This window comes from Diorhabda sublineata, chromosome 10 (assembly GCF_026230105.1).
Source record: "Diorhabda sublineata isolate icDioSubl1.1 chromosome 10, icDioSubl1.1, whole genome shotgun sequence".
Classification (NCBI taxonomy): domain Eukaryota; kingdom Metazoa; phylum Arthropoda; class Insecta; order Coleoptera; family Chrysomelidae; genus Diorhabda; species Diorhabda sublineata.
The window spans coordinates 6,487,907-6,514,910 of record NC_079483.1 but is presented as its reverse complement, the minus strand read 5'-3'; the positions used below and the strand labels follow the sequence as shown (position 1 = coordinate 6,514,910).

Genomic DNA, 27,004 nt, shown 5'->3' with positions numbered 1-27,004 from the left:
AATTCTTATAGTCCCTCCATCTTAATTTGTCCTGTATTACTTTGGATCCTTTTTCTATTTTTTTATTCTAATTCTTATAGTCCGTTCATCTTAATTTGTCCTGTATTACTTTGGATCCTTTTTCTATTTTCTTATTCTAATTCTTATAGTCCGTTCATGTTAATTTGTCCTGTATAACTTTGGATCCTTTTTCTATTTTTTTATTCTAATACTTATAGTCCGTTCATCTTAATGTATCCTGTATTACTTTGGATCCTTTTTCTATTTTTTTATTCTAATTCTTATAGTCCCTCCATCTTAATTTGTCCTGTATTACTTTGGATCCTTTTTCTATTTTTTTATTCTAATTCTTATAGTCCGTTCATCTTAATTTGTCCTATATTATTTTGTGTCTTTTTTCTATTTTTTTATTCTAATTCTTATAGTCCCTCCATCTTAATTTGTCCTGTATTACTTTGGATCCTTTTTCTATTTTTTTTATTCTAATTCTTATAGTCCGTTCATCTTAATTTGTCCTGTATTACTTTGGATCCTTTTTCTATTTTTTTATTCTAATTCTTATAGTCCGTTCATCTTAATTTGTCCTGTATTACTTTGGATCCTTTTTCTATTTTTTTATTCTAATACTTATAGTCCGTTCATCTTAATTTGTCCTGTATTACTTTGGATCCTTTTTCTATTTTTTTATTCTAATTCTTATAGTCCGATCATCTTAATTTGTCCTGTATTACTTTGGATCCTTTTTCTATTTTTTTATTCTAATTCTTATAGTCCCTCCATCTTAATTTGTCCTGTATTACTTTGGATCCTTTTTCTATTTTTTTTATTCTAATTCTTATAGTCCGTTCATCTTAATTTGTCCTGTATTACTTTGGATCCTTTTTCTATTTTTTTATTCTAATTCTTATAGTCCGTTCATCTTAATTTGTCCTGTATTACTTTGGATCCTTTTTCTATTTTTTTATTCTAATACTTATAGTCCGTTCATCTTAATGTATCCTGTATTACTTTGTGTCCTTTCTCTATTTTTTTATTCTAATTCTTATAGTCCGTTCATCTTAATTTGTCCTGTATTACTTTGGATCCTTTTCTATTTTTTTATTCTAATTCTTATAGTCCGATCATCTTAATTTGTACTGTATTACTTTGGATCCTTTTTCTATTTTTTTATTCTAATTCTTATAGTCCAATCATCTTAATGTATCCTGTATTACTTTGTGTCCTTTCTCTATTTTTTATTCTTATTCTTATAGTCCGTTCATCTTAATGTATCCTGTATTACTTTGTGTCCTTTCTCTATTTTTTTATTCTTATTCTTATAGTCCGTTCATCTTAATTTGTCCTGTATTACTTTGGATCCTTTTTCTATTTTTTTATTCTAATTCTTATAGTCCGTTCATCTTAATTTGTCCTGTATTACTTTGGATCCTTTTTCTATTTTTTTATTCTAATTCTTATAGTCCGATCATCTTAATTTGTCCTGTATTACTTTGGATCCTTTTTCTATTTTTTTATTCTAATTCTTATAGTCCGATCATCTTAATGTATCCTGTATTACTTTGTGTCCTTTCTCTATTTTTTTATTCTTATTCTTATACTCCGTTCATCTTAATTTGTCCTGTATTACTTTGGATCCTTTTTCTATTTTTTTATTCTAATTCTTATAGTCCGTTCATCTTAATTTGTCCTGTATTACTTTGGATCCTTTTTCTATTTTTTTATTCTAATTCTTATAGTCCGATCATCTTAATTTGTCCTGTATTACTTTGGATCCTTTTTCTATTTTTCATTCTAATTCTTATAGTCCGTTCATCTTAATTTGTCCTGTATTACTTTGTGTCCTTTCTCTATTTTTTTATTCTAATTCTTATAGTCCGTTCATCTTAATTTGTCCTGTATTACTTTGGATCCTTTTTCTATTTTTTTATTCTAATTCTTATAGTCCGTTCATCTTAATTTGTCCTGTATTACTTTGGATCCTTTTTCTATTTTTTTATTCTAATTCTTATAGTCCCTCCATCTTAATTTGTCCTGTATTACTTTGGATCCTTTTTCTATTTTTTTATTCTAATTCTTATAGTCCGTTCATCTTAATTTGTCCTGTATTACTTTGGATCCTTTTTCTATTTTCTTATTCTAATTCTTATAGTCCGTTCATGTTAATTTGTCCTGTATAACTTTGGATCCTTTTTCTATTTTTTTATTCTAATACTTATAGTCCGTTTATCTTAATGTATCCTGTATTACTTTGGATCCTTTTTCTATTTTTTTATTCTAATTCTTATAGTCCCTCCATCTTAATTTGTCCTGTATTACTTTGGATCCTTTTTCTATTTTTTTATTCTAATTCTTATAGTCCGTTCATCTTAATTTGTCCTGTATTACTTTGGATCCTTTTTCTATTTTCTTATTCTAATTCTTATAGTCCGTTCATGTTAATTTGTCCTGTATAACTTTGGATCCTTTTTCTATTTTTTTATTCTAATACTTATAGTCCGTTTATCTTAATGTATCCTGTATTACTTTGGATCCTTTTTCTATTTTTTTATTCTAATTCTTATAGTCCCTCCATCTTAATTTGTCCTGTATTACTTTGGATCCTTTTTCTATTTTTTTATTCTAATTCTTATAGTCCGTTCATCTTAATTTGTCCTGTATTACTTTGGATCCTTTTTCTATTTTTTTATTCTAATTCTTATAGTCCCTCCATCTTAATTTGTCCTGTATTACTTTGGATCCTTTTTCTATTTTTTTATTCTAATTCTTATAGTCCGTTCATCTTAATTTGTCCTGTATTACTTTGGATCCTTTTTCTATTTTCTTATTCTAATTCTTATAGTCCGTTCATGTTAATTTGTCCTGTATAACTTTGGATCCTTTTTCTATTTTTTTATTCTAATACTTATAGTCCGTTTATCTTAATGTATCCTGTATTACTTTGGATCCTTTTTCTATTTTTTTATTCTAATTCTTATAGTCCCTCCATCTTAATTTGTCCTGTATTACTTTGGATCCTTTTTCTATTTTTTTATTCTAATTCTTATAGTCCGTTCATCTTAATTTGTCCTGTATTACTTTGGATCCTTTTTCTATTTTCTTATTCTAATTCTTATAGTCCGTTCATGTTAATTTGTCCTGTATAACTTTGGATCCTTTTTCTATTTTTTTATTCTAATACTTATAGTCCGTTTATCTTAATGTATCCTGTATTACTTTGGATCCTTTTTCTATTTTTTTATTCTAATTCTTATAGTCCCTCCATCTTAATTTGTCCTGTATTACTTTGGATCCTTTTTCTATTTTTTTATTCTAATTCTTATAGTCCGTTCATCTTAATTTGTCCTGTATTACTTTGGATCCTTTTTCTATTTTTTTATTCTAATTCTTATAGTCCCTCCATCTTAATTTGTCCTGTATTACTTTGGATCCTTTTTTTATTTTTTTTATTCTAATTCTTATAGTCCGTTCATCTTAATTTGTCCTGTATTACTTTGGATCCTTTTTCTATTTTTTTATTCTAATTCTTATAGTCCGTTCATCTTAATTTGTCCTGTATTACTTTGGATCCTTTTTCTATTTTTTTATTCTAATTCTTATAGTCCGTTCATCTTAATGTATCCTGTATTACTTTGTGTCCTTTTTCTATTTTTTTATTCTAATTCTTATAGTCCGATCATCTTAATGTATCCTGTATTACTTTGTGTCCTTTCTCTATTTTTTATTCTTATTCTTATAGTCCGTTCATCTTAATGTATCCTGTATTACTTTGTGTCCTTTCTCTATTTTTTTATTCTTATTCTTATAGTCCGTTCATCTTAATTTGACCTGTATTACTTTGTGTCCTTTTTCTATTTTTTTATTCTAATACTTATAGTCCGTTCATCTTAATGTATCCTGTATTACTTTGTGTCCTTTCTCTATTTTTTTATTCTAATTCTTATATTCCGTTCATCTTAATTTGTCCTGTATTACTTTGGATCCTTTTTCTATTTTTTTATTCTAATTCTTATAGTCCGTTCATCTTAATTTGTCCTGTATTACTTTGGATCCTTTTTCTATTTTCTTATTCTAATTCTTATAGTCCGTTCATGTTAATTTGTCCTGTATAACTTTGGATCCTTTTTCTATTTTTTTATTCTAATTCTTATAGTCCGTTCATCTTAATTTGTCCTGTATTACTTTGGATCCTTTTTCTATTTTTTTATTCTAATACTTATAGTCCGTTCATCTTAATGTATCCTGTATTACTTTGGATCCTTTTTCTATTTTTTTATTCTAATTCTTATAGTCCCTCCATCTTAATTTGTCCTGTATTACTTTGGATCCTTTTTCTATTTTTTTATTCTAATTCTTATAGTCCGTTCATCTTAATTTGTCCTATATTATTTTGTGTCTTTTTTCTATTTTTTTATTCTAATTCTTATAGTCCGTTCTTCTTAATGTGTCCTGTAATACTTTGGATCCTTTTTCTATTTTTTTATTCTAATTCTTATAGTCCGTTCATCTTAATTTGTCCTGTATTACTTTGGATCCTTTTTCTATTTTCTTATTCTAATTCTTATAGTCCGTTCATGTTAATTTGTTCTGTATAACTTTGGATCCTTTTTCTATTTTTTTATTCTAATTCTTATAGTCCGTTCATCTTAATGTGTCCTATATTACTTTGGATCCTTTTTCTATTTTTTTATTCTAATTCTTATAGTCCGTTCATCTTAATTTGTCCTGTATTACTTTGGATCCTTTTTCTATTTTTTTATTCTAATTCTTATAGTCCATCTTAATTTGTCCTGTATTACTTTGGATCCTTTTTCTATTTTTTTATTCTAATTCTTATAGTCCGTTCATCTTAATTTGTCCTGTATTACTTTGGATCCTTTTTCTATTTTCTTATTCTAATTCTTATAGTCCGTTCATGTTAATTTGTCCTGTATAACTTTGGATCCTTTTTCTATTTTTTTATTCTAATTCTTATAGTCCGTTCATCTTAATTTGTCCTGTATTACTTTGGATCCTTTTTCTATTTTTTTATTCTAATACTTATAGTCCGTTCATCTTAATGTATCCTGTATTACTTTGTATCCTTTCTCTATTTTTTATTCTTATTCTTATAGTCCGTTCATCTTAATGTATCCTGTATTACTTTGGATCCTTTTTCTATTTTTTTATTCTAATTCTTATAGTCTGATCATCTTAATGTATCCTGTATTACTTTGTGTCCTTTCTCTATTTTTTTATTCTTATTCTTATAGTCCGTTCATCTTAATTTGACCTGTATTACTTTATGTCCTTTTTCTATTTTTTTCTCTCGTTATTTTTTCATTCTAATTCTTATAGTCCATTCACCCTTTAACTTATCGCGTTTTACTTTTTGTCCCTCAATTCTAATTCTTTCTCTCCAAATTAAATCTTTTCTCTTAATCCTAATAATTATAGTCCATTCACTTCAATCGAAATTTTTTGTATTTCTTTGTATCCAAATTCATGCTCCACTTTCGTTGTTTTTCGTCGTCCTTATTCTGATTCCTTACGTATTTATTCACCTTTTTTTCAAACACAATTATTTCCTTGCATTTCTATTTCTTTTCCCACTGTCAGCTTCATAAAAATTTCACTACAAAGGAGGCAAAAATTACAAGAAACAAAGATCAAATATGTGAAAATGTCAAATAGAGACATTAATACATACATAAAGTTCGACTTTTCAATTACTCTCACACTCACAGACAATTCTTGTTTGACCAATTTTATCATCGTATAAATATTGACATTGACATTGATTGATACCAACGTCAATCAATTGTTTACCTTTCCTGAACCTCTCCACTAACACTTGATTGTATCAACAACACTTGATTATATCAAAAATGTCAAACTTTACGTCATGGCAATGTCAGATTTGACATTTGACATAGGAGCAGCCCTCGTATTATATTATGTACTTATTTCAGTTTAAACACTCGAAATTTATAATTTTTTTTTGAATTAATACCTTATCGTTATGGTTATTTTATTTTTGATAAGGTTTTTCACTAAAAATTTAATAAAAGTGCGACAACCCTGTCGTATATGTCGTTTTCATTGGTTATTTATATGGTATCAATTTCACAAATCACCCTGTAAATTAATAAAGAACAGGTGATAATACTTATTAAGTTTAAAAGTAATTAAATATTTAAAATCTCGTGATTCCCCTGTATATTATTAAAAATTGTTATTTGAAATTATAGAATCATCCGATGGGTACTCAAAACCTCATGGACAGTCCTCAAGCTATTTTCACGAGTTTCAAATTACCCAAACCGTCAGCAGCTCCATCTAGTAGCAAAGAAACAGAACATCCGGATTCAAACGATGACAGATCGAGCACTCACAGTCCAACGGTAATTATATATATTATTATATATACATATTTATATGGTTAAAAAATTTATCTTTTACAGCCTCAAGATTATTCTTTACAAGGTTTCGACATTTTCAACGAAAATACGAAATGTTCAGATAATTTATGTCCGTATTTAGGCGCAACGCATTTCCATTGCGTCCAAAACAGGTGTCTTTACGTCACCAATAAAGAAGACGCTCTTCTTCTACACGCGAAAGATTTTCACGACAACGTCGATATATTAGACGGATTCGAATTTTACGACAGAAATGTAGATTGCCGGTAATTACATTAATAAAATATTTATTTTATATGAAAATATGATATTTATATAACTTTCAGGCTTTCTAATTGTCCTAGCAATAAAATAAACAGGCATTTTCATTGTACGAGGCCGAATTGCAACTATTCGTTCGTACAATATTCCGCGATGGCGATTCACAATCAAATACACGCCGAAGACACGATTCAAAGTAATCAACCCAAAGCTGAAATACGAGTCAAAAGCGAAGCGCAGTTAACCGAACAAAAACCGGAAATAGCCGATGGCCACTTCAAAGCTATGAACTTGAGTCAGAGTTCAGATAGCAACAAAGTTTCCGGTAAGTTCAACGAAATTTCATTTTTATATTTTGGAGGTAGATTGAGGTTTAGTTATAAGAATTTTGAGAAATTAATAAATAAATATTATAAAAAAAAACTATATTATTGCAAAATGTCATTTGGGAAACGTATCATTTTATTAAAACTCTATAAATCAAAGCGAAATTTTTTTGACTCTCATTTGTTTCCTAGCTACGACTCTTCGCAAGGTTGCCAAAGATACGGTAATTTCTACGTTTTTATGGCTCTTTGAACAAAGAATTTTATTTCATTTAATAATAAAGTTTCATATTTCACTGTTTTCACTATTAAATGCTATTGAATTTTAAATAAAAGTTCATTTAGATTCTTATTTAAATAATGTAAGCTATTTTAAAAAATTGGTAGCACTGATTGATAAGTCGATAATATATACAGTGTGTCCATAAACGACTGTTTTTTCAAATGAACTACCATAAAAGTACAATACAAAAATCGATTGATACTTTTGAAAATTGACGATTATGATTGATGAATCGTCGCTAATATATACAGTATGTCCATAAATTAACGCGAAATTCCCCAAAAAAATCGTTTTTTCATTTCAATCCATTGTATTTTGAAAAAAACTTCCTTTTTTTACTTTCGGATTTTCCTCTATCATTTCATTCCAAAAAAGTACAACAAGTTGATTGAAATTGATACAGGGTGGACAAAAAATACAAAAATCGATTGATACTTTTGAAAATTGACGACTATGATTGATGAATCGTCGCTAATATATACGCGCCATAAATTAACGCGAAATTCCCCAAAAAAAATCGTTTTTTCATTTCAATTCATTGTATTTTGAAAAAACTTCCTTTTTTTACTTTCGATTTTTCCTCTATCATTTCATTCCAAAAAAGTACAACAAGTTGATTGAAATTGATACAGGGTGGACAAAAAATACAAAAATCGATTGATACTTTTGAAAATTGACGACTATGATTGATGAATCGTCGCTAATATATACAGTATGTCCATAAATTAACGCGAAATTCCCCAAAAAAATCGTTTTTTCATTTCAATCCATTGTATTTTGAAAAAAACTTCCTTTTTTTACTTTCGGATTTTCCTCTATCATTTCATTCCAAAAAAGTACAACAAGTTGATTGAAATTGATACAGGGTGGACAAAAAATACAAAAATCGATTGATACTTTTGAAAATTGACGACTATGATTGATGAATCGTCGCTAATATATACGCGCCATAAATTAACGCGAAATTCCCCAAAAAAAATCGTTTTTTCATTTCAATTCATTGTATTTTGAAAAAAACTTCCTTTTTTTACTTTCGGATTTTCCTCTATCATTTCATTCCAAAAAAGTACAACAAGTTGATTGAAATTGATACAGGGTGGACAAAAAATACAAAAATCGATTGATACTTTTGAAAATTGACGACTATGATTGATGAATCGTCGCTAATATATACGCGCCATAAATTAACGCGAAATTCCCCAAAAAAAATCGTTTTTTCATTTCAATTCATTGTATTTTGAAAAAAACTTCCTTTTTTTACTTTCGGATTTTCCTGGATCATTTCATTCCAAAAATGTACAAGTTGATTGAAATTGATACAGGGTGGACAAAAAATACAAAAATCGATTGATACTTATGAAAATTGACGACTCTGATTGATGAATCGTCGCTAATATATACAGTATGTCCATAAATTAACGCGAAATTCCCCAAAAAAATCGTTTTTCCATTTCAATCCATTGTATTTTGAAAAAAACTTCCTTTTTTTACTTTCGGATTTTCCTGGATCATTTCATTCCAAAAATGTACAAGTTGATTGAAATTGATACAGGGTGGACAAAAAATACAAAAATCGATTGATACTTATGAAAATTGACGACTCTGATTGATGAATCGTCGCTAATATATACAGTATGTCCATAAATTAACGCGAAATTCCCCAAAAAAATCGTTTTTTCATTTCAATCCATTGTATTTTGAAAAAAACTTCCTTTTTTTACTTTCGGATTTTCCTCGATCATTTCATTCCAAAAATGTACAAGTTGATTGAAATTGATACAGGGTGGACAATAAATACAAAAATCGATTGATACTTATGAAAATTGACGACTATGATTGATGAATCGTCGCTAATATATACAGTATGTCCATAAATTAACGCGAAATTCCCTAAACAAATCGTTTTTTCATTTCAATCCATTGTATTTTGAAAAAAACTTCCTTTTTTCACTTTCGGATTTTCCTGGATCATTTCATTCCAAAAATGTACAAGTTGATTGAAATTGATACAGGGTGGACAATAAATACAAAAATCGATTGATACTTATGAAAATTGACGACTATGATTGATGAATCGTCGCTAATATATACAGTATGTCCATAAATTAACGCGAAATTCCCCAAAAAAATCGTTTTTTCATTTCAATCCATTGTATTTTGAAAAAAACTTCCTTTTTTTACTTTCGGATTTTCCTGGATCATTTCATTCCAAAAATGTACAAGTTGATTGAAATTGATACAGGGTGGACAATAAATACAAAAATCGATTGATACTTATGAAAATTGACGACTATGATTGATGAATCGTCGCTAATATATACAGTATGTCCATAAATTAACGCGAAATTCCCTAAACAAATCGTTTTTTCATTTCAATCCATTGTATTTTGAAAAAAACTTCCTTTTTTCACTTTCGGATTTTCCTGGATCATTTCATTCCAAAAATGTACAAGTTGATTGAAATTAATACAGGGTGGACAATAAATACAAAAATCGATTGATACTTTTGAAAATTGACGACTATGATTGATGAATCGTTGGTAATATATACAGTATGTCCATAAATTAACGCGAAATTCCAAAAAAAATCGTCATCAAATGTCTCCTTTATCAATATTTTTTCCAAACATTTACAAATCGTTTATCAAGTGACATTTTGAAAATATAGTTTCTTTCCCACGTTTAAATTTTTCCACAATTTTCGGCTTTTAGTGAGTAGTTCGTAGTAAAATTGACAAATAGATTGGCACACAATAATACAATTAACTCAAGGGTATTCGAATAAAAAAAACAGCTTATATTTCACCATTAACAATTAAACAATCAAAATCAGTTTTGCTTAACCTTTCAAATATATTTGGTCGCGCTACTTTATTGTTAATTGTATATATAGTATGTTATTTTTCTCTCTTTTAGTGGTGAAGGCGTCAGGGACTTTCTATCCTTTATCTACACTGACAACAGAAATTCAAAAATTGCCAGAATATAAAACTACTGTTTCAGGTACGACAGTACTAACTAACCAAAAAAAATCAACTAAAAAACCATAAAAAATGCTAAACTAACATGAAAACTATGAAACCGAGACTTAAATTAACATTTTTTCTATATATATATCGTGTCATTTTTTGAAAATTCCGGTGAAACGTCTCTAAAAAGTTGATTTTCCATCCTTTGCCCATTTAAACCATCGATCTTTCATCATACAATCGACGTGGTCCTTCAAATACATCTCGTGAATCCAATTTCTTTTTTTATAACTTTTTATCCCATATCTTGGGCTTAATCCTTTAATAGTTTTGACTATGGACAACCGAGGATGTTGCTGTTTCACAGCCATCAATAGTGGAAAAAATTTGTCCCCTTCATTTGATATAATACAAAGCTGAACTAGATTCTATTCTTGGTGAGACTGATCCTTCGATATCAACAGTTAAATATGGCGAAGACCAGCATCGAAACGGTCGACCAAATGAGGTGCCTACACCATAAATGTTGAGGAAAATCCACCGTGTGGTACTGGATGATACTCGACTGAAAGCGCCTGAGCTAGCAGACATATTAACTAAAAATTTGAACATGAGAAAGTTGGTGGACAAGATGGTTGCCGTGTATTTGCTCAAAATGGAACAAAAACAGCGTCGCGAAGATGTTTTCATCGAGTGTTTTATAACCATGGGTCTATCACGATCAAGACAACGGACTAAAAAGGGAGAATCGGTTCCAAAGAAGAAAAAGATTGTTTCGTCTGCAGACGTCGGTTTTTTTGGGATGTGCGTGGGATAATTTTCATTGTCTATATTAATAAAGGAAAAACTATCATCGACTAGTATTACTGCAAGGTTTGAACGAAAAAATCAAACAAAAACTGCAGCTTTTGGTTAAGGATAAAACGTTGTTTAATCAAGACACATCCGTTATTGAAATGGCCAAAATTAATCAATTAAAATCTGAATTGATACATCATCCACCCTATTCGCCTGATTACGTTGGAGAATAAATAATTTTTTCCAAAATTTGTGTACTTATACGTAAACGAGAAAAAATACAAAATACGAAATTTGTTCATAGGCAAATAACTTTTTTGATTTTTAGTTGAAAATATAACAAACAGCTTTAAATCTGATAAAAAGATGGGTTTTTTCTCTAAAAACTTTCCAAAATGTACGTTATGCACCTCAAGGTCATATACAGTGTGTCCACGTAAGTTGGCGGCATACGGGACATAACTTTTTTATTATTAATTTTACGAAAAAAAGTTATTCTTTATAAAAAGTTCTGCATGGTCCAAAACCTAAAATTCAATCATCAGATGTTAAATTTTTTCAGTCGTATACGAGGTTTGTCAAAAAATGTGATTTTTGCTTTAGAGTTCCTTCATTTTTGACAATATCGAAAATTGTTATAAAGAATTAGAATTTAGAATTTAAAATAGCTTCAAAATATTCAATATTGTTTATTTTTTATTATTATTTAGTATTATTCTCTCTGCGATTACGTTGGAAATTCAAATTTGCACATTAATGCATAATTAATCTGGTATGCACTGGATGATAATTGTTTTTAAAAGTTTATTTAGAATTAGTTAATCGAATTTATAATTAATTAATGCGGTGCGTTAATGTGCGGACTTAAATTTCCAACGTGATCGCTGAGAAAATGTAGAAAAAATTTAAAGCAAAAATCACATTTTTTGACAAACCTCGTATACTACCGAAAAAATTTAACATTTGATGATTGAATTTTAGGTTTTGGACCTGGAACTTTTTATAAAGAATAACTTTTTTTCGTAAAATTAATAATAAAAAAGTTATGTCCCGTATGCCGCCAACTTACGTGGACACACTGTATATATATAAAATTTTAAACAATATTTTCAAAATTCTGTACCTGTAGCTTCTAACAAACTTAGCTTAATAGTATTAACAATGCATGTTGAATTTATTAAATGTAGGTATAGATATTTACATACAGGGTGATCAGATTTTTTATAGTATCGCAATTCTAGTATAGAAAATTAAAAAATCATCCGAGATTATAAAATTTTACCGCACAACGCAATGCATTTCCATAACGCATGATTCTAGCCACAATATACGACATCTTTAATTATAGTACCACGCCGTTATTTCAAAAAATAAACGTCATATATTTGGCTCCAATCGTTTTACAAAAGATCCCAAAAAAAAGCGAATTTGGACCCCGCTCCGTCCAATATATTCCACAATAATTCAATCGGGTTGAAATCGGGTGAATGTGACGGCCAAATCATCATTCCAAGTACATAAAAATTTTCTACGGCTCAGAGGACCGCTCGGAATCGTTGTCATCAATTTTTTGCCGATCAGAACGTCTTACATCTACCGTGTTTTACAATCGGAATTACACGTTTCAATTTTTCCATTTTCATTCTTCTTCTAGACCCAATAACCTCCAGCTACGCCTCATCCATCTATAAAACTCCCTTCCACTTCTTTTTAGCTCACTGCGAGCCGTTAATCCAATTTGTTCCAAAATAATTCAATCGGGTTGAGATCGGGTGAATGTGACGGCCAAATCATCATTCCCAGTACATTCTTCATTTCCAATTTTTCAAAATACTTCCAAAAAACCAAGTTTTTCACTGGATTTAATGATCTGAGTTGAGTCGATTACGTTTTCTGATCTATACAAGACGCGTTTATCTTGGGAGGTTTTCCGAGGCCGCCCTGAACGTTTTTTATCGTCAAAGCTCCTGGTGGATGAATGTCTTTTAACATTTTAATCGACGGTACATCGAGGTATTCTTTATTGGGCAGCAATGATCCTTTTGCGTAGAGTTTTAACTTCCAAGTCTGAATTTTCGAGAACGAAAACGATTTTACGACTTTACGTAAAGTATAAATAGCAGCACGTTCATAGGACTAATTGGGACTAAACTACAATCACAAACACCCAAGATTGAAGAGTAATATGGAAATTAGCGGACATTTGCATGTTTTAAATAGTAGCACTCGTCGATGAAATATGAATATTCCCTCGTATGAAAGGAAAACAAACAACGGACGGTTTTATTTTTGGTTTGTTGGACGCCGTTTCTATCTTTGTTTGACGATATAAGAGAGAAATATGTTAAAGTACACTACATATTTTGAAATGTAATGAATGGGGAGGGCAAAAACTTTTGTCCGGCAGTGTATATCTCTTTCAAAAACATTTCCTCTAAAAGATTTCTCTTCTACATAGTTTTATACAAGTATAAGAGAATAAAGTTGACCATTAGTGAAATTTCATACGTAAAAAATTGATTTTGTATGATTATTTATTTCAAAACATATACAGGGTATTAAAACTATCTGTATATAGCAAAATACTTGTAGTAAAATCATGAAAATTTCTACATGTAAGTTTTCGGATACGATCTTTTTAACTAAAATATTTTCAAAGATAGCCGACTTCCGGTTCTCTAACTTTGTTTTCAAATAGAACACCCTATATATTAACACATTTTTGGAAACTACGTAAAATTTTAGTATACTATTGTCTAAAAACTTTTTTCGAAAAATGTATACATTTCGAGTTATTAATTTATTTGTAAAAAATTTGACCATTGCAGGCCCTTATAAATTATTTTTTTACGAGGATACCCTCGAAGATATGAAAATAATTTCTGTTCTGTTGCTTTTAGCGAGATCGGACGTATTTGGATCTATGTTGAAAAATTTTTCATTTTATACGGGGTGCGTGTAAAAAGTGTTCAAAGTTTAACTTCACAAATATCAAATTTCTTCATTTTTTTAAATAGAACCACCCGGTTTTTTCTGTTTTAATGCATTCAGGGGTAAAAAATAAAGCAAATTCAAGTATACTTTCCTATACCTAAATCTTAACGTTACCGAGATGCGTCTCTAAAAATTTACAGAAAACATTTAATATCTTGATAACGGTACGGTTTATGTATAGGAAAGTATACGTGTATTTGCCTTATTTTTTACCCCTGAATGCATTAAAACAGAAAAAACCGGGTGGTTCTATTTAAAAAAATGAAGAAATTTGATATTTATGAAGTTAAATTTTGAACACTTTTTACACGCACCCTGTATAAAATAAAAAAATTTTCAACATAGATTCAAATACTTCTGACCTTGATAAAAGCAACAGAACAGAAACCATTTTCATATCTTTAAAGGTATCCTCGTAACAAAATAATTTATGAGGGCCTGCAATGATCAAATTTTTTACAAAAAAATTAATAACTCGAAAAGTATGCATGTTTCGAAAAAAGTTTTTAAACAAAAGTATACTAAAATTTCACGTAGATTTCAAAAATGTATTAATATACAGGGTGTTCTATTCAAAATAACAAAGTTACAATCGACTTCCGGTAGAACCGGAATTCGGCCATCTTTGAAAATATTTTAGTTAAAAAGATCGTATCCGAAAACCCAAACGTAGAAATTTTCATGATTTTACTATAAGTATTTTACCATATACAGATATTTTTAACTAGTCGAGGGACACCCTGTGTATATATATATATATATATATATATATATATATATATGAGGTTTTATACAATCTTTTCACGAATCTGTAATAAAAACAAATATTCAAAAAAAAATCATCGAAATCGTGTTATTTTTCGATCCTCTGAAGGTAATAAAACGACAAAGCCGCGATAGTATAATTTTTTTTTTGGTTTTCCTGGTATAATATTTCGAATTTGTCGTGATTCAGTTTTGAAACAATTATTTTTTTTATTTACAGAACCGTCTAAATTACACGAAAGTATCCCGCAAGCAGCAGGTAGTAACACCCTGTACGGCCCTGAACTGAGTTGTTCTAGACCTTTCTGCAAATTAAAACGCAAATACCACTACCACTGCAACGCTTGCAACCAAGCCCTTAGCGAACTAGATAAATTATTATCTCACGTAGCTAAACACAGTAGTGGAGCTTTGAACAGTCAAACTCAAGAAGAATTTTCCCCGCAATCGTTTTCCCCGCCGTCTCCGCAAACCCCGACGACATCAACCCCGTCCAAACCTTCCACGGAAAGCAAAATCACCGTCGCTCCTCTCCAATCCCTACAAAACCCCCAAATCAATCAACAAAAAGAATCCCATGAAACTTATTTACCACCAACGTTTGACGCCTACAATCATTTCAGTAATTTCCCCGCTAATCTTCAGTTTGCGATCATGTCTCAACAACAACAAATTCAAAACCCTTTCTTACAACAAAGCATCTACCAAAATTCCCAGTTGATGTTCCAACATGCCCAACTCATGCAAAGTCCCCTTCTGACTCCTCAATCCCCGTACCCAGGCGAAAATCTCACGAGTCCTCTCGCCGCCATGGCGGCCAATTTGAATAAAAGATCCATGAGTCCTCACGATATATCTCCCGAAGCTAAAAAGGCGCGTATTCAAAATTCGATGAGGATTTTGAAAGACGAACCGGTACCTGAAGGATATTTGAGATTTAGATTTAACGAAGATTGCCAGTATCAACATTGCGGATACAGGGAACACCAGACGCACTTTCATTGTCAAAGACAAGATTGCGGGTACAGTTTTTGTGATAAAACTCGTTTCGTTCAACATACTGCTAGACACGAAAGACTTGATACGCTTATGGGAGGTGATTTCCAACAATATAGAGCGAATGTACCATGTGGTAGAGTCGACTGCGCTTATACAGCTAATCTAGGTAAGTAAAACAAATTTATACATTGACAAATGACAATTTCGACGTCTGATAGATATTTTAAAACTTGCTTCAATATTCAAGTAGAAAGACGCCTTTAGTCGATGATTTTTCCAATATACTTTTTTTCTCAAAATAGATCTACAAATTTTATATTTTTGAAACATATTAACAATGGAATTTTAACAAATATAAATTGGTAAAATTATAATTATTTTTCAATATGGTAAAAATCTTAATTTATTAATCAATTTTAATGGAAACATTACCGAAACATTTATTAATCCATCCAGAATATTTATAAGATTGCAAATAAAATATGAATACCTTCAAGTATTGTTTATGCCCACTAACCATCTTGTAAAACTTTTAAATCTTTATAAAGATGCGGAAATAAATGTATTACTTTAATGAACCCGTAAAACATAATATTTATTTTCAAAACTTAAAGCGTAGAAATATCGAAAACAGATAACCTCCACAGTGAAAATAAATCAAAAATTGTTATTTACATCACGTCATGTCAACTGACATTGTCTTTACCTAATGGCCTCTTTCCTTGTTGAATATTCAACTACAAGAGTTAGTAGGATCTCTTTTTAGTTTAATTTCACAATATTAGTAAATCATATTTTTCGAAAATATTATTTTCAAACTACAACTAAAATTCGTTTAGAGCAATTGTTTAAGTAATGTAATTAATCCTAGTTAGATACATTGATTAAAAATTGAAGGAAGGGGTCATAAACAAAAGAGTGGTGCCTGGGAAGGTAATTGCATATGGCGGACGGTAATATCCGCTTTACCATAGGCGTGCTATATAAAAATTTTTCTATAGCAAATAATATAAAAAATGAATATAAATCACAATAGAATTCAAAGTTTTTCTAATTCAATTTTAATTAAGATTATTTTTACAAAACAAAACAGAATCTGATATTTAAACATTTTCAAAAACGTTTGATTACCAAGGAAATTTTGAGAATTTGATTTAATCGTACTATATCACCAAAAACACTCATTTAAATATGAAGTTATCACCAAAAGATGTCGAAAATGCAAGCTTTAAAAAAAATATTTCTTAGTAGATTTATGAAACAAAAATATCCTTTGAAGAAGCTAATTATTTCGTAGTTGTCAATTAACGTGCTCATAACATTGTCACTTGAATAGGTAATGCAGTGCCGTGGCTTTAAATAAATTAAAGAAAGGAAAAGTTTTCTTCATCATAAAGTTTAGAAATATAATATTCACAATTTAGTTAAAATGTGACTACTTCCAAATAAAAAGTACCAATTCTATGAAAATTAATAATATCAAAAGCGTTTTTTATACAAGTGATATAAAGTCTTAGAAATTCTGTCAAATTTTGCCCCAATTTACGATTTAATTTCGATCTGACAGTTTTTTAAAAGTTTTTTTAGGAAAATTAAAAAAATTTTACTCACTATGTTACGCCTATGTCATGTCAAAATATTGAATTTTTATCCATTTTATATATTTAAATGTATGTCACGTCACACTTAGTGGACGTGACTATCTAAGTATCTAATGGATACTTATATAAATACAAAATAAAAATCCATTTAAAACAACTGTAAAATTTTTTAGAATCTCCAAAAACCAGTATATGTTGTTCGCTAACAATCAAAATTAAATGAGTCATATTTAAATGTCTAACATGGCTACTTCCGTTGCACTTGCGTATACTTCAGGTATGGAATCAGTGTAAATAGACAATTTTTGTATTTCAGGAGCAACTCAGAATAAAGCTTCCCATTTCCATTGTTTAAAATGCGACTTCGTCTGTACTGATACGAATAAAGTGGTTGCCCACAGACGTCAACACCAAAAATTAGATTCGATCCAAGCGGCAGGTTTCGAAAAATTCACTCCGAGTCAAATCTGTAGGGTACCGAACTGTCAACACAGTGGTAAACAAACGCATTATCATTGCCTGCAGTGTCAGTACGCAGTACTGGGTCTAGCACAAATGTCTGCACACAAGTACAGACATATGGAGTGAATTTGTGTAAATATATTATATTAATTTATGAGGTGAGTTTATTTATTACTTTGAATGCTGGTAAATATAATTATTAAATTATGATATTTTATATAGTTTTATATATACAGGGTAATGTTTGTTTATTTAAAAAAAATTTGTACTAAAATAATATATCCAATTATTATTATTCTGAATTTTATTACGAAGATAATAACAAGCATTTCTTGTAATATTGAAACATATATAAATCGATTTTTAATCGTATATCAGTGAAGTATATATATTGTAAATAATTTTTGTACAAACCAAACGAAATTTTCCATTTTGTAAATTTCTTGTAAATACTTGAAAAAAGGGCAATAACTATCTCAGAAAACAAAATATATATTGAAAAACTCTACTTTCAAGAATAGGGTCAAGAACTGAATAAAACTAAAAGTTGTTACAAAAAAATGAATTGTAAAGTACTAATGATGTATTTACTTTTTAAAAAAAAACAGTATTGTGTAGTTTAACTAACAAAAGTATTACTTAAAAATTAATTTTTTATTTATAATTCAAGCATAAAAAGGGTAGTTGTATCATAAAAAAACTGAACGTAAAAAACTAGTTTCTATAGAGAAGAAAATGGACCTTTCCGTTGTGTTCTTCAGCTACTAACATATCTGTCACTCGATAAAAAAAATATCTACATATACTTCTGAGTAACATAGATAAATGGAATAAAAAAATAATTATCGATAATAAAACTCACTGCACAGCCAATATAGTCGAAGATATCAGTCTCGTAGCTACGATAGCATAATATTTATTTATGTCAGAACATAGACAAACTAAAATTCAATGGAAATCAAATAATCTAGTGTTGAATTCATATCAAACTTTGTCTCAATAGAGAACGGCCATTTTTATTTTTCTGTGTGGTTTATGAAGTTATTTAGACCTTATTATTCCCAATTTTATCACGAAATGGCTTCTTAAACAGTTGCTACTGAAGAAACTAGAAATTGGAACATTAACTATTGACACTAAAGGTCACTACGTGACCAATTTGGTTGAAGACATCTTCCTGGTAAATATAATATTTGAATATTGCTTTATGTCAGCACATAGACAAATTAGATTTAAAGGAAATTAACTGAATACATATTAACTTTGGCTTTGGCCTTTTTCATTGTATTATTCAGCTATGAACGTATCTGTCATTTAGTATGCAGCTAATTAAATAAATAAATAAATTGGAATAATAACTATTAATACGAAAGCTCACTAGAGAGCCAATGTAGGTAAAGACTTCAATCTCAAAACTTTTATGTCTTATGTCAGCACATAAACAACTAAAATCCTGTAGAAATCAAGTAATCTACTGTTAAATATATCAGAAAATGTTTCACGTTTCGATATTATATTATTCGTGTTATTTCTTTTAATTACGTTTATTTTTTATTGTGGTCGTTTTTTTGTGTACACAATAACTTCAAATCTGTAATGTGTGTTTGTTTAATAGTAAATTCGGGTAAGTCTATGTCTCATAAACTTTTATTTTGATAAAATTAAAATTTTCCACACTAGATTTATATGTCACTTATTCAAGTAACTTTAGATTAAAAAATAAATAAATAGATCAAAATCAAGCATATCAATGAGATTTTTTTATTATTGTTTTTTCCTATAACTTGTTGTAAATAATGATCTTCAATTTGATTGTTTAGTTTCCAAGCAATGCAACTACACTTTTTAGTTCAGGAAAGTTTGGGTTAAATTATGTCTCACGCAAAGACGTTACAACTCAGAGATCAAATTTATACGTGATAAATCATTGATTAGTTGTGTTTTGTTTTAACTTAATTTTTATTTATATCCATATCAATCTAAAAACTTCTAGTTATAAGCAAACTTCCCATGTTGGGCTGTAATATGATAAATAAAAATCAGTTATTGTTGTCTATAAGGGCAAACTGCCTTTATGCTTATGTGAAACAATTTATTTTAGTTCTTTAGTGCTTTTTGTATCAAAAATAAAAACAATTAGATAAAAAACGTGTTTATTAAGCAAAAAAATTGATTATTGTGGAGTAAATTTTTACCTTTAGGTTAACTTACATTGTTTCCATTTGAACCAATTCTTTACACCTGTGGTGGCTGTATTCACAATGTTGCCAACCTATTTATAGAGATCTTTTTTTCACTCATTAATGATTAAAATATTTTTTCTCTATGTTGTAATGTCTGCGGTCTATCATTCTACTGTTACTAAAATCAATTCTCGTGAGATAAATTTCGAACTGTTTCTCGTGCTAGATATAAATAAATTTTTATTTTTGTTAATATCTTATTTAAAAAATTAATTTATTCAAATTAGTAGTATATTTTTTATTTGAAGAAAAAACATAGGGATCAAAGTTGGTAAAAAGAAAAAGACATAGATTTTAGAGTAGGTGTATTAGAAATAGAGGCCTTTTTCTGATAGTAGTGCCTTAGAGAAGACATATAAATTTTTGTGCCTTTTTTGGTACTTTTTGGTAGAGTAATTTTTAGAAACAGTTTTTAAAAGAAATACGTCATTCCATATATAAATAAATATATATACCAATTGTGCCATATTACAGTATATATTTACAAAATAGAGCAGGTTTTTCCAGAGTTAGAGTAGATATATATATATAGATTATATAACGTGTCATATCTGAGGATCTTTTTTTTCTTTAATTTATACTTTTCATTTTTGTCACAATTATTTATTTTGCATCTTCGTGTACATTTTCATTGTGAATTATTTTGCCATATTTTTGAAATAGTTTTTAGTCTTCCACAACGTCGTGACATTTTTCAAAATATTCAAAACCAAAGACAATAACCTAGTATGTAGGAACGAAAATATTTTTAAAAAATTTAATCAAAGTTACAAACGGCACTGAATTTTTTTGAAAAATGTCACGATTTTTTTAAATGTCTTGTTTTTTTTTGTTCATAGCTAGTCTTTCTTTTCATCTTCGCTTTATTTTATTATTTCTTAATTATTTTAAATGTAATTTTTTCAATCATAAAATGATTTAAATAGAAAATATTGACTTGAAAGTCGAAAATTTTTGTATTATTGTTTAAGCTAAATTTGTATGTTTTATTATATTTTTATTTACGAGTGTATTTTATGTTAATTCTCTGTGATTGTAAGATTTAAAAAAAATATCAGTATTTGAAACAATCTTTTTTATTTCACCTTTAAATAATTCCTTATGCAATGCCATCGATATAAACCACAAAATTCAGAATTTAATATCAAAGAATCTATGTTTTGATGTTATCATTTACTTATTAAAGTCTACAGAGGCGGAGGCCAAATCACTAGTAAAAAAAGAAGAAAAAGTAATAAGATGAATAAATTGAAATATGTGATACAAGTTGTCATAGAACCAAAAACGAAATAGGAATCAAATTGGGAGAGGTTAAAAATATATTATAATAAAGAGCAGACAAAGTTCGAACAATTAAAAAATAAAGTTAATTATGAATAGGGTCCATAGAAAAAAGTTTTTATAAATATCTGTTCTTGTGAACCAACCAAGAAATCAAATTTCTTCTTTTTTTGTCTCTAAATGATCATAGATAAATAATAACGATTCAAACAGCAATTCAGTTTTATACTTAATAAATAGAATTCGTTTATTGGCATATTCATAAAAATCAAGGAAAATGTTTATTAAATAAGGTGGATATTTCAAATAAACCCAGATCGTTGGTAATTCAATTGACTCAAAGTTTGTGGTTAATGTGTATTTAGATTTAAATGTTATTTCTCTATAGATTTTATCAAATATACTTTATGAATCTTTTCGGAATTCTTCTTTCATATACCAAGTTTCTAGTTGACAGATAGAAACTACTAACATAAGTTTTTAGACTTTTGGCCGAATTAACCTCAAAAAAGCAATTTTTTGGGTAAATTAGACTCTAGAGGCAATATTTTTCAGATAAAATTGAACTTTTGACAAAATTGAGACAATTATTGGGAAAATTAAGAATTTAAGTAATTTCTTCAACCAATTAGCTCAGAAAATCCATTTTAAGAGAGACTTCTGAGAAAAGTCAATTTTTCACCAATACGACTTAGAAAAGAAGTTTTTAGACAAAATCAACATTTTGGCCAAATTCAATTTGCCAAAAACCAATTTTTCATCGAGGTGGACTAGGAAAAAATTTAAAACTCAGAAAATCAAGCTATGGACCAAATTAAATTCAGAAAAGTAATTTTTTGATGAAACATATCTAAGGGGCATATTTTTTAGAAGAAACTACTGAGCAAAGTCAATTTTTCAACTTGAAAATGACATTTTTAGACCAAAAAAGAGTTTTGGACCAAATTATACATAGAAACAATTTTTTTTTTTAATCAAACTTTGAGCCAAATTAAGAGACAATCAACAACAACTTTGAACCATTTCCTGTTCAAATCTTCTCAGAAAATCCATTCTCTGAAGAGACTAATGATAAAAGTAAATTTTCCACCAAATAATACTTTGAAATAACAGTTTTAGATAAAATCAAACTTTTGGCCATATCAAGACAAATATTGGGAAAATGGAGAATTTAAGTGATTTTTTGAGCCAATTGAAAAATTACTGAAAAAAGTCAATTTTCCACTGATTAGGACTTTGAAATAACATTTTCAGACCAAATTAACCCCAAAAAAGCAAACTTTTGATCAAATTAAATATAGAACAATTTTTTGCCAAATTAGTTGACAGTTGTCAAGAAAAAACAATTTTTCACCGTTTTTCAGAGACACTTTTTACAATTCGAAAAAACCATTTTTAGGTCCAAATTAAATTAGGAAAAGCCAATTTTTGGGCTATTTTTTCAAAATAATATATTATATAATTTATTAAAATCAGGCCAAAAGAGACTTCTGATAAAAGTCGATTTTCCACCAAATAGGACTCTGATATTTTTCCACTAAATCAAAATTTGCACTAAATTTAATTAGAAAAAACCATTTTTTCACCAAATTAACTTCGGAAAAACTTTTCAACTAAAATTAAACTCAAAAAAACAAATTTTCAAGCAAACTCATATTAAACTTTCCAACTAATTTTCCACTTGGTTAAAAGAAAAGAAATGTATCAGATTAAATAACCCAGTATTTACTCCATTTTTTTACTTTTTCAAATACAAAACAACATTTTTAAACGGATTCTTGAACTGGTGGTTCATAACCCTCAGGCCTATCAACTTTGGATCCCGCTTCACCAGTGGAATCCCCGGCTCCGCTTTTACCACCGTCACCATGCAATTCCAATAATTTGGAAAGCTCGAAACGTGGTTTCTTCAAGACCTACAAATAAATATGAGAATTATCATCCCTTGAATCAGAGATAAAATTTTATATTACAGTTATTGATATATATAATAGTCATAAAATAAATGGATTAAATCAAATTACGCGTTTTATCTTGTTTGATCAGATCTGTAAATATTTGCGTCGTTTTGGGAACAAAAATGTCTCATCATGTTTGTATCAATGCGAGCTGAGTGTGTATCATCATTTCAAACAAACCGTTGAAGGAATTTTTGAAAATTAATAAATATTATCAATTTATTCACCTTTACTTTACGGATGTATACATCATGTAAAGGATAAATTCCCTGGCAGGCCTTTTCGATATCCTTGGCTATACTGTCAGGAAGAAGCTTATTTACCACTTCTTTTATATCAGAGCCTTGAATGTCCCTGGTTATGATTTCCACCATCTTCTTACGAATAGCTCTAACCTAAAAAATTCGTTAAATTTTTAATTTAAAAAAATTTAAATTAAAAATATAAAATAGAAGAAGAAACTCAACCTAAAAAGTCCAAAACTGAAAGAGAATAAAGTGAAAAAAGTAAAAATGAAAATATAGATTATAAGAAAATGAAATAAGTAGAGTTCACGCCAGCATGGCGACAATTTGTCGCCCAAAATATTTTTAAAAAAACCTATGTTTTATATTTACTGTGCTGTTTTTGCATAAAAGAATTTATATATGCCGTAAAAGTATGTATAAAAGTGTGTGTAGCATGCATATGTTAATTTTTTTACTTTTGTCTACCACGTTATATTATTGGACCACTAATCATAACTTTGGTGGTCCTTTTGGACCACTAAATTTTCATTACTGGTGTGAACTCTAGAAATAAGCTATAAATTAAAAAGGAAACTAATAGAAAATGGAACAGATATAAAATGCTTCAAGAGGACACAAAAAAATGCTAATCACATGTAGACATAAAATTTTGTAAAAATCTAAAGATACTCTAAGGTAAACATAAAAAACAATACTTGGAAGACATAACCACAAATGTCACTATAAGCAAGGAAAAAAAAGAAGAAATAGGAAAGAGAAAACTAATTGAAAGTGGAGCAGATAGAAATATAGTAAAAGGAAGCAAAGACTGAGAAAGTCAGAACCCATGGGATGTTTATAGAGAGAAAATGCCGAAAATAATGCTATAAAGAACCCACATTTGGTCAAAACCTAAAAATATTCCATGGTAAACATGAAAAACAATCTGTGGAAAACATAAAACCCATAAAAGTCACTCAAAAAAGAGATTATATAGAGAAGACTACATAATTGAAAGTGGATAAAATATAGTATATTGTATGAGGATAAAAAGATTGAGAAAGTTGGAAATGCTTGAAGAGCCAAAAACTTTGAAAATAATGATATAAAGAGCTCATATTTGGTGAAAATCTAGATACTTCAAAGAAAACGAAAGAAAAATGTTTGAAGACATAACAATCACAAATATCGTTTTAAGAGGAAAGGAAAACCTAGAAAGAAGATGCCAAAAATAATGAGAACTCGAAGACCAAGAAAGTTGAAAAATAGACCAAGACAAAAATGGGAAAACAATGCACGAAATGGAAAAATAAAAGACTATTTGAAACTGGATCAGATAGAGAACTTTTTATAAGATTATAATAACATTGAGATAGTTTAGTACATGAAATAATTAAAAATTTAGAGTATACTGAAACTAATGATATAGAGAAACCAAATTTTGACAAATTTCAAAGTAGAACAAGACAAAAAAGGAGAACAAAACATTGCAAGATCACATATCACTGACAAAAAAAGAAAATAAGATACAAAAAAATGATAAAAGAATAAATGAAAAAGTTGTAGAAACAACAAATACCTGTAAAGTAAATATGTTTTTGATTTGATATATTTGAAAAAAAATAGAAAAGATTTTCAACTTTGGGTATGTATTAAAAAAAAAACAAATTAATCTCTGCAGACAAAAAAATCTATTAAAATTAATATAAAAAGTGAATATATTTGTAATTTGTTTAAAAAACGTTAAATCACCCCATATAAACTGTTTTTAGCACAAGTACACATGAAACTACTAAATCAAACAAAACTTTGATGAAAACAATAATTTTTCACTTACTTGGGTATGTTGTGCATAACAAGTTTTTCTATTGGAAAATTGATCTTTGTTTGTGAACCCTATGCAGAAAACTCTCAGCAAATATCCATCGGACGTCTTAACATCAGCAGATGCTTCAATTAAAGTTTGCCATTTCTTAACCATCGATCTCAATTTATCAGTAGTTAAATCCATTCCATGGAAATTAGTTAAAACGTTTCTACCTGAAAAAAAAAATTGTAAAAAATTTTAATTAATGAACTGAAAAATTTTTACCTTGTACATCTTCGGCTATTAAACGGAATTTTCTGAACGATCTTTCGCCGTCATTATCGTTTTGTAAATCTGTTAACGAAACTTCGAAAACTCTGAATTTGAGACCCTCGGAAGCAATTTTGGTACCTTGCGTACGGTTAACCAAAGTTTTACCGACCTGGCGGGTGGCGAACATCGACGGTGCTTTAACATCGTACCAGTCTTTTCTTGTGAAAGGGTCCACACTAAAACACAAAATTATGAAACCTAAGGAATTACAACAAACCGTATGAACTGTTTTTAATGGTACCACATGTAAACAATTTAAACCTAACCTATAGATAAATTGAAAATAAAACAGTTTAAATTTCTTGAAAAAAAAGGAATAAGACTCAAAAGTATTGTATTTACCGCATCAAAATTCGACAAATTTACCAGTTTATCAAAGTTGTAGTGAAACATTAAGAAATTTGTATCTGTTTTATTTTGACTCATCTCCAAATATTATTCGTAATTTATATAAAATTTAGATTCAACAATCTCTACATAATAACGATTTACGAATATTTTTTACTTACACCTTCTTTTTAACTCCTTTTTTACCTCCTTTAGACAAACCTTTATTTTTACCGACAGCCATGGTTGCTATCGTACTTGCAAAAGGAAATTTTGAAGGAACTGACACTTAAAGAATGACAATGACAATTGACACATGACAAACAAACGACGTTATTTTTTCAAAAAATTAATAATTGCGTTCGGTAATGCTGTTCACGGAACATAACGGCCAAAGAGCAATTTGTATCACGTGATCATAGGCTGTACAGATTGATCGTGGTAATTGCCGAATAGTAAATGAATTACGAAAACAACCTAACCTAAAATAATTTGAGTCAGCTGGTCAGAACAGTAACTAGTAAAGTACCGAGTCTCATGAAAGGACAATAATTGACTTTTTAAATGCTTTTATCTCTATAGTAATGAAGAACAGTCAGCACTCTATACATTTATCTTACGTTTTGTTATTAACCGCGATCTCAAAAATTAGTTTCGAATAATAATAATTCTCTCAATTATACAATCATACTGATACCTTATTTTATTAATTTCATGAAGTTTTACGAAAAAAATTTAACAATGTGAAATCAACAATTTAATTTCTTGAATGATTAATAAATAGTAATATGTATCTTTAAGGTGATAATAATGTATTTCTTAATCTTACAAATGCGTGCTTTTAACTTAGATAGTTTCGGATTGTCAACAAAAAAAAGAAGACGAAACAATTGTAGAAGAAAGCACAGAACAGCCTTAAGGTATCTTATTTACTTGGGTATGTTTTGTGAAAGAAAGTAGTTTATAAATTGT

At 28.8% G+C, this 27,004-nt stretch overlaps 2 protein-coding genes across 3 annotated transcripts in view; one reads left to right on the top strand and one right to left on the bottom strand.

Annotated features, from left to right (window-relative positions):
* The window catches only part of LOC130449947 (zinc finger protein castor homolog 1), a 182,190-nt gene extending 159,253 nt beyond the window's left edge, over positions 1–22,937 (top strand). The window contains exons 10-15 of one of the 2 annotated variants that reach the window (XM_056788064.1): positions 6,228–6,380; positions 6,441–6,664; positions 6,725–6,984; positions 10,185–10,271; positions 15,015–15,959; positions 17,711–22,937. In XM_056788064.1, the coding sequence (XP_056644042.1) occupies positions 6,228–6,380; positions 6,441–6,664; positions 6,725–6,984; positions 10,185–10,271; positions 15,015–15,959; positions 17,711–17,982 (1,941 nt within the window). In that variant the 3' untranslated portion in view covers positions 17,983–22,937. The remainder of the gene's footprint in view (positions 1–6,227; positions 6,381–6,440; positions 6,665–6,724; positions 6,985–10,184; positions 10,272–15,014; positions 15,960–17,710) is intronic. The other variant, XM_056788065.1, reaches the window with a different exon arrangement.
* Positions 22,938–23,084: 147 nt separating this feature from the next.
* LOC130449948 (40S ribosomal protein S3a) lies at positions 23,085–26,346 on the bottom strand. The gene is made up of 5 exons (XM_056788066.1): positions 26,215–26,346; positions 25,658–25,881; positions 25,403–25,605; positions 23,566–23,733; positions 23,085–23,296 (listed from the first exon to the last, which is right to left on the bottom strand). Exons 1-5 carry the CDS (start codon positions 26,274–26,276, stop codon positions 23,147–23,149), a joined length of 807 nt encoding a protein of 268 aa, XP_056644044.1. The 5' UTR covers positions 26,277–26,346; the 3' UTR covers positions 23,085–23,146.
* Positions 26,347–27,004: the final 658 nt, after the last annotated feature.